Source organism: Phacochoerus africanus, chromosome 5 (assembly GCF_016906955.1).
Source record: "Phacochoerus africanus isolate WHEZ1 chromosome 5, ROS_Pafr_v1, whole genome shotgun sequence".
NCBI lineage: Eukaryota > Metazoa > Chordata > Mammalia > Artiodactyla > Suidae > Phacochoerus > Phacochoerus africanus.
Window position 1 is genome coordinate 122,719,278 of NC_062548.1, and position 20,506 is coordinate 122,739,783.

General features: G+C 45.3%; 1 protein-coding gene across 1 annotated transcript; it reads left to right on the plus strand.

The window, feature by feature from the left end:
* Window positions 1–503: 503 nt before the first annotated feature.
* On the plus strand, window positions 504–20,251 carry MATN3 (matrilin 3). Its single transcript, XM_047779240.1, has 8 exons — window positions 504–775; window positions 5,161–5,727; window positions 8,906–9,031; window positions 9,803–9,928; window positions 12,165–12,290; window positions 13,569–13,694; window positions 17,673–17,783; window positions 19,962–20,251. The coding sequence occupies exons 1-8, from the start codon at window positions 559–561 to the stop codon at window positions 20,015–20,017; spliced, it is 1,455 nt and encodes a 484-aa protein (XP_047635196.1). The 5' UTR covers window positions 504–558; the 3' UTR covers window positions 20,018–20,251.
* The last annotated feature ends 255 nt before the right edge of the window (window positions 20,252–20,506 follow it).

Consider the following 20,506-nt stretch of genomic DNA (forward strand, 5'->3'; position numbering starts at 1 on the left):
GCAGTGTGAGGATCAAGGTGAACCCTTGAGGCAGGCAAACCTGGCCGGAGCTGGAGGGCAGAGCCTGGATGGACCTCCCGTACTGGGAGCCTGGGGCGCCCGCTAGAGGGGCCTGGGGGTCTGGAGGGAGAGTAGGGGGTCGGGAAGGTCCCGGGTGTACAGCAAGGCAGAAGTTTCGAGAGAGGCAGAGCCCGGCCAGGAGGAACCGGGCCGAGCCCACCCAGACGCGGCCGGGCCGGCGCTGGGCAGGGGCGGGTGGGGCGGCGGCGGCGGCGGCGGCGGGCGGGGGTCGGGCACCGCGCCGCGCCGCTGGCCGTCGGGGCCCCAGACATTCCGCGCTGGCCGCGGGAATGCGGGGACCAGGCTGCGCTCTGCCCCGGGCGGGTTCTCGGGGCGGGGCCTACGCCTGAGGGGCGGGGCCCACGCCTGAGGGGCGGGGCCCATGGCCGCGGGACCTTTAAATTGGCCTCCCGGGCGCCGGGAACCAGCCCACGACTGACCCAGCCGCGAACGAGCGACCACCAGCCGACGGACCCCGACAGCAGGACCAAGCCCGCGATGCCGCGCTACCTCCCGGCACTGCTCCTGCTGCTCTGGCCGCTGCTGCTGCTGCTGCTGCCGGCCGCCGCCGACCCCAGCCCCCTGGCCCGCCCGGGCTTCCGGAGGTTGGGGACCCGCGGGCCAGGGGGCAGCCCCGGACGCCGTCCGGCTGCGGCCGCCCCCACCCACGCGCCCTATTCTGGGGCCGGCCAGCCTGGCAGGGCCCGCGGAGCAGGTACACGGCCTGGCGGGGCTGCGGCGGGGGTTGAGTGGGATGGGGGTGGGAATGGCGGGAGAGGGACCCAAGGCTTAGAGGGATGCGAGGGGGCTCCAGGGAGGGAGACCGGCAGGAGGGAGGAAGATCCTGGGCCAGGGCCAGGCGAGATGGATTGGTGGGCAGGGGGACCAGGCATCGAATGAAGAGGAAAAGCTTCCGTTATCCACCAAATGATTCCTCCATCCTCATCCAGCCAGACCGTGATGCAGGAGAAAGATCCCCTCCATGAATCCTCTGGGAAACTGAGGTCCAGAGAAGGGAAGGGAGATGCCCAAGGTCACTCGTAGACGGGGCTAGACTTGGGGTGTCCAGAAGCTCAAACTTTAGCAGCTGCCCCCTGCGATTTGGGCCGGGAGGACCGGGCAGCTGCGGGAAGACTGGGCACCCCCCAGTTCTCTGTCCCAGACCCACCTCTGGTTCAGCCCAATAAGCCTTTCCCTAGATTCCCTTTTTTAGTTCTCCTGTTGACTGGGTCCAGAGACCAACCCCTGCTCTCTTAGATCCTTAAACACCCTACACTTAGGGTCTTTGGTGAAAAACCGAGGCTTGTCAAGGTGAGGGGACCCAGCAAATCGGTGTCAGAGCCCAAAATAAAACTCTGGACTCAGATATCCCAGACATAGGTCTTTCCACCTCTCCGAGCTACCAAGCTCTTAATATGGTCCCCATAAGGCTTTATCTTCGTTACCAAAAAGTCCAGCTTCAGGCTTGTTAAAGAGAGGCTGCACCAAACAGTGTCTGGAAGTCCAGTCTCCTCTGGCCAGTGATGCTTCATGCTCAGGTTGGTTTGTGTCCTTCTACCCCTCCTGCACCTTTCTGGATAATGTTGAGGAAAAACACAAAGGATTCGGCTCCAGTGGGCTGGATTTGGAATGGCAAGAGCGTTGTCATTGAGACAAGGAGTGCTGGGGTTCAGCATGGTTAAATCCAGCTGGCAGCCAGTTAGTCGCTCCAGGACAGGAATGGGGTTGGGGGGCCAAGCCTTTCTCCCAGAAGTTAATCTTCCCTCTGGTCCTGATCAACCTCACTTGGGCACAGGACTGGGAGAGGGAGGAAGGATTCTGCACAGGGCATTCATGTTATCCTCAAGCAGCACTGGTCCTTTATAGCCTGGAATCCAAACCTACATGGAATGATAATTCTTTAATAAATGCCACATTCCATCCTTTTCCAAAGTCCCTCCTTTTTGTTTGTGGAAATTGCTCAGCTTTGTTCTTATGGGCTTTTATTTCGAGGAGAACTATCAGAAACTGACAATTGTTATTTAAGATTAAGGAAACATTTTAGGAAATTCAGATTCTCATTTTGGTTTCTGGGACCCCAAAGTGCTGTTGTCTAGTAAAGGGGAGTGAGATTCAAAAACAATGATAAGGGGTCTGAATCAGGAAGTAAGCCGATGCTCACAGAATGAGCTGCCAACTGAGTCAAGCTCCCTATATTTTCTATGCCTGCTATAAAAAATTATCATGAATTTAATGGCTTAAAACAACATATATTTATCATCCAAGAGTTCTGTCGATCAGGAATCTGACACGTCTCACTGGACTAAAATTATGGTGTCAGCAGGATTGCGTTCCTTTTGGAACGATCTTAGGGGAGAATCCGTTTCTTTGCCTTTTTCAGCTTGTAGAGGGGGCCCTCATTTTTTGGCTGATGGCCTCTTCCCTCCATTTTCAAAGCCACCGAAGGCAGGGTGACCCCGTCTCACATGTCGTCTCTCAGATCGCCTCTTCTGTCTCCCTCTTCCACTTTTGGGGTCCTTTGTAATGACATTGGACCCACCAGAACAACCCAGGATAACCTCCCGATCTCAAATCTTTAACTTAACGTCTCCTTTACTATAGAAATTAACACTCAGGTTTTGGGGATTAGCGCATGGACAGCTTCCGGGAGAAGCATTATTCTGTCCCCCACACCCCTGTAATCTTCCATGGGTGATTCGATGTGAAAAATCAAGTGGAAAAGGAAGGACTCCTGCACATTTACTTATAAGAGCATAAACCCGACATTAGTAAAGACACCATTTGGGGGTTAGGGACCCCATTGTCGGAGACGGAGTTCATATCAAATGTAGTTTTCCTTTTATTCCAATTATGAAAAAATATCCACAGCCATCTCCAGGAAGAATTTTCTTCTTCTTTGCTCTTGATGCATGGTAATCATCGATGAAATGAAATTCTGGAGTCGTTTAAAAAAAAAAAAAAAGGATTAATTCCTTTTGACTTAGCTAAATACATGACCTATAGCATATCTAAGGCCAGTGGCTCAAAGCCACCAAACAGTGTGTTAGTAGGTACATGAGATAATGTTGATTTTTGTCGTGGAAAATGTTGCCTCAGAGAGAGGCACCCATGCAGTGAAAGGTACTTTTGGGGAGGTTTATTGTGGCACAGTGGGTTAAGGTTTCGGGGTTGTTACTGCATTGGCTTGGATCCCTGCTGTGGTGTGGGTTCTGTCCCGGGCCCAGGAACTTCTCTGTGCCATGATTGCAGCCAAAAAAAAGGCCTTGTAGGCTGGGAGTCAGGAAACCTGGAGTGCAATCAATGTCCTAGCTCTTACACCTCCTTGAAACTCAGGTTTCTCACCTGAAAAATGAGTATAAAAACAACCTCCGCATTTTTTAACTTCACAGAGTTGAATCTCATGATCCCTAAAGTGCTATTGAAAGTAAGATATTATTTATTTTCTTAGTTAATACTTCTAAGAATCAGGATAAAACCAAGGAAACACTTTAAGGGTTTTTTTGTTTGTTTGTTTGTTTTTTGTCTTTTTGCCATTTCTAGGGCCGCTTCCCATGGCATATGGAGGTTCCCAGGCTAGGGGTCTAATCGGAGCTGTAGCCGCCAGCCTACGCCAGAGCCACAGCAACGCAGGATCCGAGCCACGTCTGCAACCTACACCACAGCTCACGGCAACGCCGGATCCTTAACCCACTGAGCAAGGGCAGGGACCGAACCGGCAAAACCTCATGGTTCCTAGTCCGGATTCGTTAACCACTGCGCCACGACAGGAACTCCAACACTTTCAGTTTTTAAAAGAAAACTCCAGAGGAGCATAATTCCTGTTCCAGACAGGGCTTTTTCTGTCATCAACTGCTTAACCTAGGAATTTCTTTTAAATAAATAAATACCTACACCTTTTCTCCCTGCGCACTGAGAAAATTGCCTTCTTAGAGTTGCATTAATTTCTATCCCTCTATTTGGAAAGAACCCTGAATGGCAGTTCATGCCCAAGGATCTCATTTCCATTTAGGGCCTGGTGTGTGTGTGTGTGTGTTGAGAGAAAAGGGAAATGGCTTCCCTCTTAGCCAGTCCTGACTTTTGGATTTGATCTGGGTGGCTAGGAGAGGGAGGAGTGCAGAAGGAGATTAGGGGGGAAAAGGATAAGAAGGAAGAGATGAAGACAAAATATGTACTGTGTTGTCCCAGTGGGCCAGTTACTCTTATGCGAAAAGAGTTAAGTTCTTTGAGGGCAGGGAATCTGTCTTATTTGCTTTTGTAGCTCCAGGGCTTAATACATGGTAGATGCTCAAAAAAATATTTGGTAAACGAAAAAAATGAAAGAAAAGTGACCAAGAGAATTTGCTGGGGTCAGTAGGATAGATGCCAGGTCAAAAATCTCTGTTTTGTAAAATAAGACATGCTCACAAAGATGGAAATGCAATCAGCATGATTCAGTTGTCATTCTTCTTTCTACACAAACTATACAGCTCAGGGCTAGTTGCACCCCACAGTTCACCACCATGAGTGAATGCGCAGACGGAGGGGGAATTTAGGGCTGCTCGGGAGCAGTTTTCTCCACCTTAGGAAGTGGAGTAAAAGAAAGCCACCAGGAGCTCACCAGTGGCCATGCCTCAAACTCAGCCGTGTCCCAAGGGGTCTTTGAGGCCTGGGCTGGGGAGATGGCAGTCAGGCTGCCCTGAGGTCACCTTTCATAAGTTCAGGGACACGGTGCCATTGCCTCAGATGGCCAAAGTGCCCAGGAGAGGTCAGGGATCCACTCATCCCAGGAAGTCAAGAGGAATCTTTCAGCAAAGCTTTAAACAGGAGGAGGAGGTTCTAAGTGAAATTTCAGGACTCAGCCAGCCTGCAGGGGAGACATTTGGGGACCGTCACACCTCTTTGTGAATTCTCACCAGGGAATTCTGAAGCCCTCAGTGCCTTCAGCATCCAAAAGGAGTTTGGACTTGAGGAGGACAGCTCACCGAAGGGTATTTGGGGGCCGGGAATGCTGCCTTGCCTCCTCTCCAGTCCCAGAGCTCTTGGGGTCGAGAAACTGCCGGGCTTCTGACTGTCGTGTGACCATCGCTTAGTCATGTCTGTCCCCTACACCTTTCTTTGCAGGCATTTGCAAGAGCAGACCCTTAGACTTAGTGTTTATCATCGACAGTTCCCGAAGTGTGCGGCCCCTGGAGTTCACCAAAGTGAAAACCTTTGTCTCGCGGATAATCGACAACCTGGACATCGGGGCGGAGGACACTCGGGTGGCAGTGGTGAACTACGCCAGCACCGTGAAGATCGAGTTCCATCTCCAGACCCACTCGGATAAGCAGGCCCTGAAACGGGCGGTGGCGCGGATCGCACCCTTGTCCACAGGCACCATGTCCGGTCTGGCCATCCAGACAGCGATGGACGAAGCCTTCACCGTGGAGGCAGGGGCCCGGGGGCCCAACTCCAACATCCCTAAGGTGGCCATCATCGTGACAGACGGGCGGCCCCAGGACCAGGTGAACGAGGTGGCGGCTCGGGCCCGGGCGTCGGGGATCGAGCTCTACGCCGTGGGCGTGGACCGGGCGGACATGGAGTCCCTCCGGCTGATGGCCAGCGAGCCCCTGGAGGAGCACGTCTTCTACGTGGAGACCTATGGGGTCATTGAGAAGCTTTCATCTAGATTCCAGGAAACCTTTTGTGGTAAGTCTGCCCTTCCAACTAGGAAGGAGGTTAGAGTCGGATATTGTGTATCCAAAGAAAAAAAGAGATTTCTTCTTCTTCTTTCTTCTTCTTCTTCTTCTTCTTCTTTCTTCCCCTTCCTCTTCCTCTTCCTCCTCCTCCTCCTCCTTCTTCTTCCTTCTTCTTCTTCTTTTCTTCTTCTTCTTCTTCTTCTTCTTCCCCTTCCTCTTCCTCCTCCTCCTCCTTCTTCCTTCTTCTTCTTCCCCTTCCTCTTCCTCTTCTTCTTCCTCCTCCTCCTCCTTCTTCCGTCTTCTTCTTCTTCTTCTTCTTCTTCTTCTTCTTCTTCTTCCTTCTTCTTTCTTCTTCCTCCTCCTCCTCCCTCTCCTCCTCCTTCCTCCTCCTCCTCCTTCCTCCTCCTCCTCCTCCTCCTCCCCCTCCTCCATTTTTTTTTTTTGGTGGAAATTTTATGGAAAACCTTAAACATATGCAATTCTTCTCGGTTTTTTTTTTTTTTTTTTAAATCAGCTTAAGCACACTTTCTTGACTTGGGAATATAGAGTGGCCTTATACATAACTTGCTTTGCTCATAAAATCTCAATGTTTGCATTAGAAATGTGAAGTTCTGGAAATATCCAGGGTAAATGATCCTGCTGTTCCCTGATGGGGTCAGAAAAAAAAATAAAAATAAAAAACTCAAGATGCCTCTCTTCTCCCCTCTGCCCACCACATTTTTTCCAGATATTTTCTTTAGTTTTACCATTTCTAGATTTAACAGAACTCTGCTTGTTTGCGAGCAGGAGACAGGAACTGCATCTGTCCAGGGAACGATCTGCTGGCTTATACTCCAGCGTGACTGTCGGTGGGAGTGTATGTTTAGTGAACACTCCAGCTTTCAGGTTCAGCCCGTTCTCTGATGATTCCTTGTGGAGGGACTGGATTAGGGACCAGGGAAATGAGGATTTCAGCTCACAGGTGAGATGGCAAGAAGTAAGGTATTTTTTGTTTTATTTTTATTCTAATTTTTTTACTACTCTGTCCTTCTTTGCCTGTCTTTCTCTAGGATGGATTTAAAATATGAACACACTGACTTAATTAGAATTTTTAGCATGAGGCAGCCAAATCCATGAATATGAATCCATTCAAGGCTGGGCTTTATTTTTAATCACTGATCAGAATTATGAAGTTGTCAGGCTTAAACTTTTTAATTTTTATTTTAAAATTTACTTTTGTTTTTCTTTGAACAATTTCTCTCTTTGTTTCTTTCTCTCCATATTCACACTTTGTTTATTTGTTTTATCATTTGGAGATGATCTTTCAAAGCCCTCTATGGAATTATCCAAGCAGGTGTGGACAAATTTCTAGTTCAGATGAATTTTAAAATGTAGATATCTTTTGCTACTTAATTGATTCCACACTTATTTTTTTCACTAAACGTGCACTCTGACCGACAGTCACACTGGAATACAAGCCATGCATTTCTTGATCACCAATGATGCAAAGATAAAGGTAGTCCTTCCCTATCACCAAGCAACAGTCTAGGGGTGGGGATGAGACAAGTAAACCAAGAATGACAATTACAAATTACAAGATGGCTTTATATATAAATGAAGGTGAGACTGAGCAATCAACCATTGTCAGGAAACGGGAGATGAAGGCTCCGTTGGGAGCTAAGTTTGGCTTCCTCTCAGCCAGACCTGGCCTGGAGCCCCTTGTCTTTTCTGTCCCAGGACACTGGGCCTTCACAAGCTGTCATTGGCTTTGGTGGCATCTCCTTGGCCTTCAGTGGTTTCCTGAAAGAAAACGGCTTTCTTTCTCCCAGGAAACCCTTCCTCCCCTTGCTTGTGGGTGAGAGCTTTTCCATAAAGATGCTGGTCTGTGGCCAGGTTGGGTCTCAAAGCTAGCACCTGGGGTTAGGCTTGAAGGACATAAAGTCACAAGGGGTGAGTGGCCATCTTTTCATTCTGGTACAAAAGACCTGTTGTTCTGGGGGGAAAATGTCCTCTCTATGGAAAAGAGACTGAGGGGCAGCTTGTTGTAGTCAATAGACTGGAAAGATTATTCCATGAAAAGGCCCTTCTTGGGAAAATATTAGCCTTGTCCGGTTGCCAAAATAGTGGAGGCTGGGTAACCTGCCACAGGGGTGCCAGCCTCCTCCAACAGGTCTCCTTGGTTTCTTAGAAATGACTAAACCCATTGATTTTTCTTTCAAAACATGTCACTAGGAAAAAAAAACCAAAAACCCAAGGACATATATAAATGGCTCCAGGCTCCAGCAGAAGGATGGGGATGCCGTTTAGCTCATGGAATCTTATTTGTTGTGTCTGTCCTTTTCTTTTTACCAGTTTGTGTGTAGCATATGCATTTATTCTTCTTGCGGATATGAGAGCCCCTGAGGTTGCACGTGTATACATTTGGGCCCAGGAACCCAGGACTCATATTCAGAGGGCAGTTACCCACATTGCCTGCCACTGTTTGCATGTTCAAACATACTTTGCTGCCCGGAGTGAGTGGGTTCCAGCCTAGAGGAATGCCTGGGTGTGAATTCTGTTTAGACACAAACTGTAGAACTCTCGGCAACTGGGTTCTGGTTGCAGGGGAACAACTGGCTCATAGAACTTCAGGAGGGACGTTATCATTCTCCCTGTGTCTTGTGGTTGGGAAGCAAGTCTTTTTTCTGGCCAGATGGATGCATTGAGTAAAATTGTCAAATTTCCTGAGGCACGTGTTTGGCTTCGGCTCTAAATTCAAAATTCCTTTTCCCCTTTGAGAAAGTCAACCACACAATCTATAATTTTATTTTATTTCGTTAATCTTAATTTTTTTTTTCTGCCTGCGCCCCCAGCATGTGTAAGTCCCTGGGCCAGGGATACAACCTGTACCACAGCAGCCACCCGAGCTACAGCAGTCACAATGCTGGGTCCTTAACCTGCCGAGCCACTAGGGAACTCCAAGATCTGGGATTTTTAAATTGGTAACATTACTAGTTACTAATTTAAACATTAATAAGAGTGGCATTTATAATAAGCCAGCGGCAGAAAACAGATAGCCAATTTTTATAGTGAACTAAAGATAGAATCGGAGAGGAACCCAGAGGGTGATGTGTGGGGTTTTTTGGTTTGTTGTCTTTGGACAGGGGAGGAAGTCGCTTGAAATGCTTCTTGAGTTTTGATGCTGACTGTTGTCAATTTCCTTTGCACAGCTTTGGACCCATGCCTGCTGGGCACACACCAGTGCCAGCATGTGTGTATCAGTGACGGGGAAGGCAAGCATCACTGTGAGTGCAGCCAAGGGTATTCCTTGAATGCTGACAAGAAGACATGTTCAGGTGAGGCCTCCTTGGGGCTGGTGGCTGCCTGGACCTTATTTGGGGGCTCTTTCTCCGGGCTGTGGTCTGGCCTTATGCTTTCTCCTAACTGCCTTTGGCTGGTTTACTCTTATCAATGACTTTCCTTGAAAAGGAATGTGAGGAAAAAAGTGAGATACTACCTAAAACAGCCTATTACAATAATTACTACTTATTACTAGTTTTAGAGAGAAGGGTTGGGAGGGAAAAGGGGCTAGTGAGGAATGGGCCAGAACTCTCGGTCCCTTTTGAGGATTGGAATGTCTTCCTGGATTTTATTTAATTAGATAGAAGCTACTCTTGCCTCCCTGTGACTGTAGATGCTCATGGCATTTAGAAGTGGAAGAAAAGTTAGGGAGATTCTCACGGGCTGCTACGTGAATATTCACATGCCATCAATGAAGGATGGGGATCAGGTCCATTTTGTTAAATCCTAGAAAAACGCTTTTGAGAGGAAGAAAAGTTAGAGATCATTTAATTCAAGCTGCTCATTTTATAGATAATGAATTTGAGACCCCAAGACAGGTGAAGACTTACTCATGTCATGGGGTCTGTTAGCGAAAGAGCCAAGACAAGGAAGTCAGTTCCCAATCTCCAGTCCAGTAGGCTTCCTCTTGTGCCAAGCTGCCCTGTTTCATTAGCATCATGCGCGCACGCATTTGTGTGTGCGTGTGTGTGTGTGTTGTGCAGCCCATACTTATTCATTTACCATGTTGTTCCTGTGTTGACTTTGTCGTGATCATCTTTTGATAGCTATTGATAAGTGTGCTCTTAACACTCATGGCTGTGAACACATCTGTGTGAACGACAGAACTGGCTCTTATCATTGTGAGTGCTACGAAGGTTATACCTTAAATGAAGACAGGAAGACGTGTTCGGGTAAGTGGGGGTGGGGGCTTTGCGATTGCCTCCCTGTCTCCCTAGCCAGTGTTGGGGGGTGGGGGGTGTCACATCAACGGGAAACTTGGTCTCTTTTCCTCTCTTGCTATCTTGGGCTTTTCCCATTTCTTATTAGAAAACTTAGAAAAGGGAGTTCCTATTGTGGCTCAGTGGGTGAAGAACCCAACTGGTATCCATGAAGATTCGGCTTCGATCCCTGGTCTCCCTCAGTCGGTTAAGGATCAGGCGTTGCAGGGAGCCGTGGTAGGTCTCAGAGGTGGCTGGGAAACCACGTGGCTATGGCGTAGGCTGGCAGCTTCAGCTCCACTTTGACCCCCCAGCCCTGGAACTTCTGTATGCCACAGGTGTGACTCTAAAAGGAAAGAAGAAACCAAGGAAGAAAGAAAGAAAGGGGATGGAGAGAAAGAAAAAGAAGGAAATGTTAGAAAGGGTAGCCTGTGTGTATCATGACCCACAGGTGGGAGTGTGTTGCTCATTTCCTTCTCTGCACCCAGCCCCAACCATCCTTTCCAGATGCTAAAGACAATGTAGTAACTTAAAATCAAATAACATCCCATGAAATACTTACTACTTGCAAAGGGAAAAGCAGTAGCTTCAGAGTGGAGAAATCTGGCTGACACCGCTTCAGCCAAGTCCTCCAAATTCGCATCATCGGCAATCAGGCACAGTGATGTCTTGCAGCTCCTGACGTGATGTTCCGGGGGCCCGACAGCCGCTCTGCGGTGTTCTTGCTGAAAACTCAGAACCAGGAGGGATCCCGAGACAGACCCAGATTGAGAGACATTCTACCAAATAATTTTTCAGTAATTTTCAAAAGTGTCACGGTCACGAAAGGCAAAGAAAGACTGAGGAAATGTCCCAGATAGGAGGAAACTAAGGAGATATGACAACTTAACACACTATGTGATCCTGGATTGGATCCAGGACCAGAAAAAGGACATTAGTGGTGGAACCATTGGCAAAATTTGAATAAGGTCTGTAGGTTAGTTAACGGCATATTGCTCAGTGTTCATTTCCTGGTTTTGATAATTATACCATGCTTATATCTGATGTTAACATTTGGGAAAATGGGGTGAATTGTAGGTTTTTTCCTACTACTTTTTTCAACTTTTTCATAAGCCCAAAGTGATTTCAAAATGGAAAGTTCAAAGATAAAAAAATCATTAGAAAAATATTGTGTCAGTACAGAGAAAAATGCATGAGTGGCAATTTGGGTCTTGAGCTCTGATGCTTCTCTGAGTCAGTTGGTCTGCTTTGGACTCTGCTTCCTCATTTATTACAGGAGAGGACTGAGCTGCACTTTCTTCAACTCTAAGTCGATGTCTTTCTGAATCTAGTATAATTAGCTCCACCACTGTTGGAATCCCTCTGATGCAGCATAAATACAACAATCCTAAAGGGAAAGCTTTAGAAAGTATTTATGAGAAACTTAGATTATAAAAACTCAGTATGGGAGTTCCCACTGTGGCTCAGTGGGTTAAGAACCTGACTAGTATCCGTGAAGATTCAGGTTCAATCCCTGGCCTCGCTCAGTCGGTTACGAATCTGGCGTTGCTGCAAGTGGTGGCATAGGTCATAGATGCAGCTCAGATTCAGTGTTGTGGTGGCTGTGGTGTAGGCCAGCAGCTGCAGCTCTGATTCGACCTCTGGCCTGTGAGTTTCCATAGGCTGCAGGTGCAGCCATAAAAAGAAAGAAACAAAAACAACTCAGTACAGATGATTCTGAAAGGGCGTAGGGGAAAACAGAATATTGTGTGTGTGGGATTTTGTTTTGCTCAGCTAAATACTAGTAAGAACAAATGCTACTGATGGCTTTGAGTGGTTTCTCTTTTTTCTTTTTTTTTTTGTCTTTTTGCTATTTCTTGGGCCGCTCCCGCGGCATATGGAGGTTCCCAGGCTAGGGATCTAATCAGAGCTGTAGTCTCCGGCCTACGCCAGAGCCACAGCAACACGGGATCCAAGCCGCGTCTGCAACCTACACCACAGCTCACGGCAACGCCCGATCACTAACCCACTGAGCAAGGCCAGGGACCGAACCGGCAACCTCATGGTTCCTAGTCGGATTCGTTAACCACTGTGCCACGACGGGAACTCCTGAGTGGTTTCTAATAAGTTCTCCTCGTACACATTTCTAGCTGCAAATAAAATTTCTGAATTGGGCAGTACGAGACTTTCCTGCGTTTAACTTCTTTTCTTCTGGACTTTTGTTTGGCAGCTCGAGATCAGTGTGCTCTTGGTACACATGGCTGTCAGCACATTTGTGTGAATGATGGAGCTGGGTCCCATCATTGTGAGTGCTATGAGGGCTACATTCTGAACGAAGACAAAAAAACGTGTTCAGGTAACGTCCACTCAGTACATTCTTTCACACGTGGCTCTTTCTACCGCAGTCAAACCAACCTGCAGTTCATCAAGAGAGACTCTTAAAGGCCATGTGAGGAGTCAGGCTTCAGACACTGAATTACCATGCTTCGAGACCAAGGCACGCATTGCTCAGAGGGCAGTGAGCTCATTAGGTTTTGCAAACATGGCTTACTTCAGAAAATTACTGGGAAATGGGTAGGGAATGGGGGACATGAAAAAAGCTCATTAAATGGAGGGTCCTTATCCAGGAAAATTTTATGGCTCTGTAGAGCAAATAGGAAACTTTAGAGGAAGTCAGTTGGACAGTAACTATTTGGTGTGATAGGCTGAACTGATCTTTTTCCAATTAAAACTTGGCCTGGAACTTTTCTGTAGCGTTAATCTTAAAGCCGGATCATTTTAGTAAAGGAGACTTTGTAAATGACTGAATTAGACCCACTCAGATCTTCCAGTAAGTTTGAAGCAAGTTCTTCCTTGACAGTTTCAAGATGATCAATCTTGGGCGAATCTGAGCCTTACGACTTGGCAGAGGAGCCCGTTGCCAGAACTGCTAATCCTCATTAATTTGACTTAAACTCACTGGCAGAACAGAGTGGCATTTATACTGTGAAAACCCTCCTAAGAGAAATTCTGAGCTCTCAAGGTGGTGTTTAGTTTTGACATATTCGGATAATTTTTTTTCTAGATTTTATATATACTTTCCTCTCCCTTGGAGAGATCGGAGTATGTGACCTTTTCAAGAGAGATTAACGGGAGTGGCATGTCACCAATTTTTTTTTTTTTTTAATGAGGTCATTAAAAGAGTACCAAGCACGACTGTGCTAAGCACTGTGGGGATATAAGGAAGCTTCTGCCTTTGAGCTCCATACAGGCTCATGCACAGAGAACCAGCACCTTAAGAAAGCAGGGACTGCAGCTGCTGGGGAGAGGGAGTAACGTAACTAAGGCGGTGGAGGCTGGTCTGGGAGGACTCAGAGGGCTGGGGCTGGAGGTGGTCTTGGTGGGAAGGTTTAGACGGTGGACTGGAGGAGGGCAGCCAGGCAAGGGGCGTGGCTTGCGTGGCTTCGTTCTGGGGGTGGGGCTGAGTCTGTGACTGGGGAGGACTCAAGGCTGCACTTCTGTCTCGACCGTAGAGGTTCCCCAGATTCTTTGCTGATGACTGAAGGGCTCCTTTGCTGTACTTGCACAGAAGTCTGTTTCGTTTCCATGTGTAACGTGTGGATATTATTGTCTTTCCTGCCGCATTCCCCGCCAGTTCGTAACAAGTGCGCTCTCGGCTCCCACGGTTGCCAGCACATCTGTGTGAACGACGGGGCCGCGGCTTACCACTGCGAGTGTTATACCGGCTACACCTTGAATGAAGACAAGAAGACATGTTCAGGTAAAGCCTGTCCCTTTAAGCCTAATTTATGTGCAAGGACAGTCTTCTAGGAGGAAGCTTTCCCGTGTCCAAGTCTGAGTCTGGCTCCTAGCTGAAATCCACCAGTGCTTCCCCGCTGTCTTCGGAATGAAATGATTCGACTTTCCCAGCAGGCAGTCTTCCCTCCATGGTTCAATTCCATTCTCTCTGGTCTTTTTTTTTTTTTTCCTCCCTAGTTAAGTCTCTTAAGTCCAGATTTTTTTCATTGACATGACATAAAATATTTAATATATATGACATAAAGTTTAGCATTTTTACCATTTTTAGTGTAGTCCAGTGTTCTAAGTACATTCACATTGTTGTACAACCATCCCAATATTCGGCTCCAGAACTTATGTCTCATCCCAAACTAAAGCTCTGTACCCCATTAAGCAAAAACTTCCCATTTTGTCCTCCCGAAACCTGGTAACCCCTCCATCTTGTCACTGCATTTGCCCCCAGATTCACTCCTTCTGACCAGGACCTGTGGTCCAGCCATGTAAACTATGTGATATTCCAGGAGCACGCCCTGTACTCACCTGAGTCCATCCTTTGCCATGATCTGCTTCCCTTGCTACTTTTGCTTTTCAAAATGCAAGAACCGCACCCTTGCCGATGTTTAGCTTTGTTGAGTTAAAGTTTTTGCCAATCTGTTGGTTGTAAAGAAGTATCTCCCAGTAGTCTCCCCCCACCCCATTTCCTGCTTACTAAAGAGGCTAAGCATCTCTTCTTCTATTTATTTATTTATTTTTGCTTTTTAGGGCGGCACCCATGGCATATGAAGGTTCCCAGGCTAGGGGTCTAATCAGAGCTTTAGCCGCTGGCCCGTGCCACAGCCACAACAATGCCAGATCCAAGCTGCATCTGCAAGCTACACCACAGCTCATGGCAACGCCAGATGCTTAACCCACTGAGCGAGGCCAGGGATCGAACCCGCAACCTCATGACTCCTAGTCGGATTCGTTTCCGCTGCACCAATAAATATAAGGATGGTAACTCCTTATATTTATTTAATGGTCATTTCAGTTCCTTATCTGAAAATGCAATTTATGCTCTTATTTTTCATTAGATTATTTGTGTTTTTCTTATTGATTTATAAGAACTCTTCACATTTTCGGCTGTAAATTCTTTGTTATTTTTATGTGCTGCAAATATCTTCTCCTAGATTGTTTATATTTCCACTTCTTCAATGATATCTCTGCAACAGTATTCCTGATGTTTTAATTCTTACGTGCAGTGGGTTTATCAGTGTTCCTTTTTACTATGCATCAGAACTTAGATGCGTTCTATACGTTACTTTGAGTGAATCAAATTTATATGATAATGTTTGTTTAATTTCCAGGGCTAGTGCAATTTTTATGCCCTCTACCAGAGTTCCCCTTATCCTTCCATTGAACTTTGTCCTCCTTCAGCACCGGGCACCTTGTGTTGTGGTGGCTTGTGTGTTCCTTCAATCATTCTTTCATCCAGTCAATACATATAGCACCTGCTATGTTCTAGGCGCTAGGTACCTAATCTTGAACAAAACATGTGTGGTGGTCTTGGTAGCAGTCTAGGGGGAAGAGACAAGTCTCTAACAAATGTATCAATTATTTAAATAAGAGCAGTGGTGGAAAAGACGAGAATGGCATGGCGGTTGGAGGAACCTATTTCAGGTTGGGAGAGCCTCTCTGAGGAAGCGGCATTTGAGTTCTGAGGATTGGCGGCAGGTAGCTTGAGACTGGAGTGCTATGAAGCGGGGAGAGCAGTGCCAGGTCCTGGGTGGTGACTTCAGTGGGAAGAGGAAGTGAAGGGCCACCAGTGTGATGGACGCACAGTCAGCCAGGGAGAAGTGCCGTATAAGACAGTTTGGAGTGTTAGGCGGGGCCAAATTGTGCTGATCTCCTGGGGCAAGGGGAATTCTAGATGCGGGGGATAGGAAGAGGGAGGAATAAGGATGGTTTTCCTACTCCACTTGAGCATCTGGGAGGATGGGGTATCTTTATTGAGGGGAGGAAGACTGAGAGTAAAGCAGATTAAGGGACGAAAACTCAAGAGTTCTGGACTTGTGTTTTCATGCTCCTGTAGATTGTAAACCCCAGCCTCCAAGGGTAGGAGATCTTGTCTGTATTCCTGGCACCTATCCTAACTCCTGAGAGTTACTCAGCACATATTTCTTCATTTGCAGTAGAGTATGGATCAACTTCTTGGGGAGGGTGAGGATAACAGTGACCCAATCTTAAGTCTTGGGCATCTTCTTCTCCTGGAAGGTGAGGATTCCAGCATGGTTTATCATGGTTTAGGCTCTGGCCTCATTTGTTTAGCCACTCATTTTTTTTTTTTTTAATTCACCAAGTGTTTATGGAGCTACTGTTACATATCTAGTACTCTATTGGGTCCCGAGGAAGGAACTGGAGACTGATTAATGTTTTGTGGTTTGAAGCATTACAAGTCTTGCAGTACTTTTGTTAAATTTATTCCAAAACATTGTATTCTTTTTTAATGCTATTGTGAATGAATCCATCGCTCAACTTTCAGTTGTGCAACATCCCAATTTTCCATGAGGTGTTTGTTGTTGTTTGTTTGTTTTTGTTTTGTTTTGTTTTAGCCACACCCATGGCGTGTAGAAGTTCCTGAGCCAGGGATCAAAACTGCACCACAGCAGTGACCCGGTTGTCACTGCAGTGACAATGCCAGGTCCTTGATCTGCTGAGCCATGAAAGAACTCCTCCATGGGGTGTTTTAATGGGACTATTACACTGAGCCTCTACCCTCACAGAGTTTATAATCTATCAGGCAAGATGCACTGGAAAAGTGTCATAGGTACCAATTTTATACTCTGTACAGGGATGGTTGGGCATGTACTTGGCATTCAGTAGATACTTTCTGGCTTACTAATTAACTGATTGAGACGGGGATTTGAGCTGGTGTCCCTAACAGTTTCAATAGAATATTTGGACAGCTAGGTACAAATGAAAGAATCAGTTGAATTTATGGTCCCCTAGCCCTATATCTTATCTTTGTAGAATGTGGGAGAAAATGCAGAGCCCAGAACCATTCCTTGTCTTCAGGCAATACTGCTATTCAGTTGGAAGATTAGCCATCGGTTTCAGACCTGGGAAGTTACTCTTACTTCTGTTAGGCAACTTTAGGGGATATGGTATTGAGTAGGAATAACTGCCTCACCAAATTACAGAAAGACATTGGAATCAAAATTACAATTCTCCCAGACTCTTTGCTTAGATGTCAATACAAACCTGAATCTTTAGTTGCAAAGCATTTGTGGGTAAGAACTAGAATTCTCAGTTCAAACTATTCAGTTGAATTATAGTCTGTACTGGAAATCAGGAATTATCTAGTTTTAATCCTTGACATATTTTGGCCATACAGAGGGCTATTTTCCTTTCTTAATGAGGACACGGTATTACAAGAAAATTATCTCAGCATTTTTGGCTTCCCCTTACACCATCTTCCTAAACCTTTTCTTTAGATCATGAATAATTTCAGACAATCACAAAAGTGTATAGAACAGGAGTTCCCGTCTTGGCTCAGTGGTTAACGAACCCCACTAGCATCCATGAGGACTTGGGCTTGATCCCTGACCTCGCTCAGTAGGTTAAGGATCCTATGTTGCTGTGGCTGTGGTGTAGGCCAGCAGCTACAGCTCCAATTGGACCCCTAGCCTGGGAACCTCCATACGCCACGGGTGTGGCTCCAAAAAGATAAAAATAAAAGTAAACAGAACAATATAACAGCCTTGACAATTGCAAACTTTTTCTCAGCATCTCCCAACTCAGTTTCTTCTGTGACCTTCAAGTTCCACCGTATTTTCTCCTCTTTCTCTGTGCTCTTATATCCTTTTATCTCCCAGAAAATGCATGTAGGTAAGTCTTGAAACATGTAGGTATAGAATCATGGATTTCCTGACTTGCTATGACGTGCGATTAGCTCTAATGTTTCGTGCACTGTCATTGCCGTCAGCCGTTGAAGAAGCACGAAGACTCATCTCCACGGAAGACGCCTGTGCATGCAAAGCCACACTGGCATTCCAGGATAAGGTCAGCTCCTATCTGCAGAGACTGAACAGCAAACATATCCTTTCTGGAAGTTTGTCTGCTTCTGCCTGAAGCCAGCCTAGGGACTACCATCGAGCTGACATTTTAGGACATTCTTCATTCAGTTTTACGATAGGGGCCTTCTTCATTAAGTTTTAAGATGAGCAATAGTAATATGCAGCTTTACTTTATGAAATTGAGTTCTTTTTAAATGTTTTGACAGACAATTACACTCATTTTTATTTACATGTGAAAGCTGTGTAATTATTTTTTTCTAGTGCTTTTCCATAGCAGTATAGGCTCTGAATGGAGCTCTATTCAACAGATCATGCTATTATGCTGATTCCTTGACCTGACTTTTTTTTTTTTAATTTTAAAGCTTTTGTTTGTTTGTTTGTTTTTGTCTTTTTAGGGTTGAACCACGGCATATGGAAATTCCCAGGCTAGGGGTTGAATTAGACCCACGGCCACAGCACCATCAGATCCGAGCCACATCTGTGAGCTACACCACAGCACATGGCAACGCCAGATTCCCAACCCACTGAGTGAGGCCAGGGATCCAAACCGAGTCCTCATGGATACTAGTTGGGTTCGTAACTGCTGAACCGTGAGGGAACGCCTTAACATGACTTTCTTATTCAGAATCTGTGCATGTACGAAAGGAGCCCGCTGACTCGTGCAGTGTGGTTGCTCAGATGACACACAGTTGTGTACTTTGCCTAGCTAAGTGGTCAAAAAGCAGATTGCAAAATGTAACATGTACCACCTCGGAAACATTCAGAAGCAGTTCTTTAGCCAAAGGAGTAATTCAGGAAAAGTATTTTTTCTTGGCACAGCTCGAGTTCACCACACTGTCCCTAGGGCTCTTGGAGGAGGGGCATTCAGGCGGATATGGATCCCCCCCTGAAGGATGCAGAGACTGTCAAGGCGTGTGGGGGGAGGGGCAGAAAATTTTAAAGGAATCAATTTCCGAATCTTTCACTCTCTTAAACTGATCTGCCTGAAATGCAACTTGGGATCAGCCACTATTCTCTTTTCCCATCTCTCACTTCACTGTCAACATTCTCTTAACTTTATAAGAGAGGCATACTTCTTAGCTTGAACTTTACTAAGGTGAATTTCTTGGAAAAGAAAAATCTCCAGAGAGCCAAATACAGGGATAATTCAACAATTTCTTAAAATCAAGGCTTCATAAACTCATCTCCAATTCATTCCATTAAGAGATACCTTTTTTTTTTTTTTTTTTGACTTTTTAGGGCCACACCCACGGCATGTGTAGGTTCCCAGGCTGGGGGTTGAATTGGAGCTGTAGCTGCCAGCCTATGCCAGAGCCACAGCAGCGCCAGATCCGAGCTGTGTCTGCAACCTGCACCACAGCTCACGGCAATGCTGGATACTTGACCTGCTGAGTGAGGCCAGAGATGAACCCGCAACCTTGTGGTTCCTAGTCAGATTAGTTTTCACTGCGCCATCAGGGGAACTCCAAGAGATACTTTCTAATTAAACTTTACCTTTCATTTGTAATGATTTTATGTCAAAATAGATCATTTATTTGCTGTTTGGATCAATTATGTGCCCACAATAGTTGTAATGATAACTGAGATGATTAAAAAAAATTTAGAGCCTCATGGTCAAAGAAAATTAGTGTAAAGGTAATTTCAATATAATTGTGTATGCACTTGATGAGTGTATAAAGTTTACATCAGAGAAATATAATAGAACATATTTCCAAGATTCAAAGTAGAATAAAACTCTGTGGAGAAAGTGGAAAGGAAATGCAGATTCAAGGAAGTATTTTATTTTAGAAGAACAGTAACAGTATCAATTCAGTGTGGAATTAACATTACATGGGATACATCTGAAAGACTGATTTCAATTTTAAAGTCTCAGTATTTATTTATTTAGCAGAAATCACATATTTTCTTACTAAAACTTAGGAAAATTTTTATACAATTTAAATAGGCACAAGATATCACTTGTCAAAATTATTTTAGGGGATATATGAGCAAAAAATGTTTGAAGACCACTGCTTTATATTATGCTCTCTAAAGAAGAGTGTCTGGGTTTTAGATTATATCTTTGGTGAGAAAACAATTTCTTTGTTCAAAATAGGATTTTAAATACATATTTTTAATCTTATATTGAAGGGTCTGAAAGTTAGGTTTACATTATCTATGTCTAAAAATATATGGTTTTAGCCTTAACAACTAGCCACTAGATGACATTTTGGAGAAGTTGCAAGCAAATGAATATGGACAAATACATCGTTAAACTGCTCCATTTTTTCACCTGGAAATATGGAGCGCTTGATGTACTTCATACTTTGGCATACTCCAGTGTTCCTGTTACTATCTTGCAATTACAAATGCTTGAATGTTACTGCATAAGTAGTATGAGGATCTTCTGAAGACTCAGTTTTGTTTTTCTAAGGAAATAAATGTCCAGATCCTTCTTAAGAGCAAACTTTAGTGTCTCTAAGGTATGACTGTGAAATAGTTGGTAGGAAATAGAATGAAAATTTCATAATTTCTTTACTAATTGAGCCATTTAATTTTTAAATGTTTATATTAGTAAGATAACCATATTTACAATGGGAACTTTTGATCTTGATAGTATTTATAGTATAAACCAGCCTTGTTAATGAGTGTGTAAATTAAAATATTTACACATAAAAAAGTTCATATAATTAAATCGAGATGAATATAGTTTAGAACTATATCTTTAACACATTTTGGTTTCTGCTCATTTTTACTAGCGTAT

Bases quoted from the DNA above. Each gene is read 5' to 3' on its own strand.
- MATN3 (XM_047779240.1), top strand. From the start codon at position 559: ATGCCGCGCTACCTCCCGGCACTGCTCCTGCTGCTCTGGCCGCTGCTG. The intron at 5,728-8,905 runs GTAAGTCTGCCC...TCCTTTGCACAG, and splicing joins ATTCCAGGAAACCTTTTGTG to CTTTGGACCCATGCCTGCTG. The intron at 9,929-12,164 runs GTAAGTGGGGGT...TTTGTTTGGCAG, and splicing joins AGACAGGAAGACGTGTTCGG to CTCGAGATCAGTGTGCTCTT.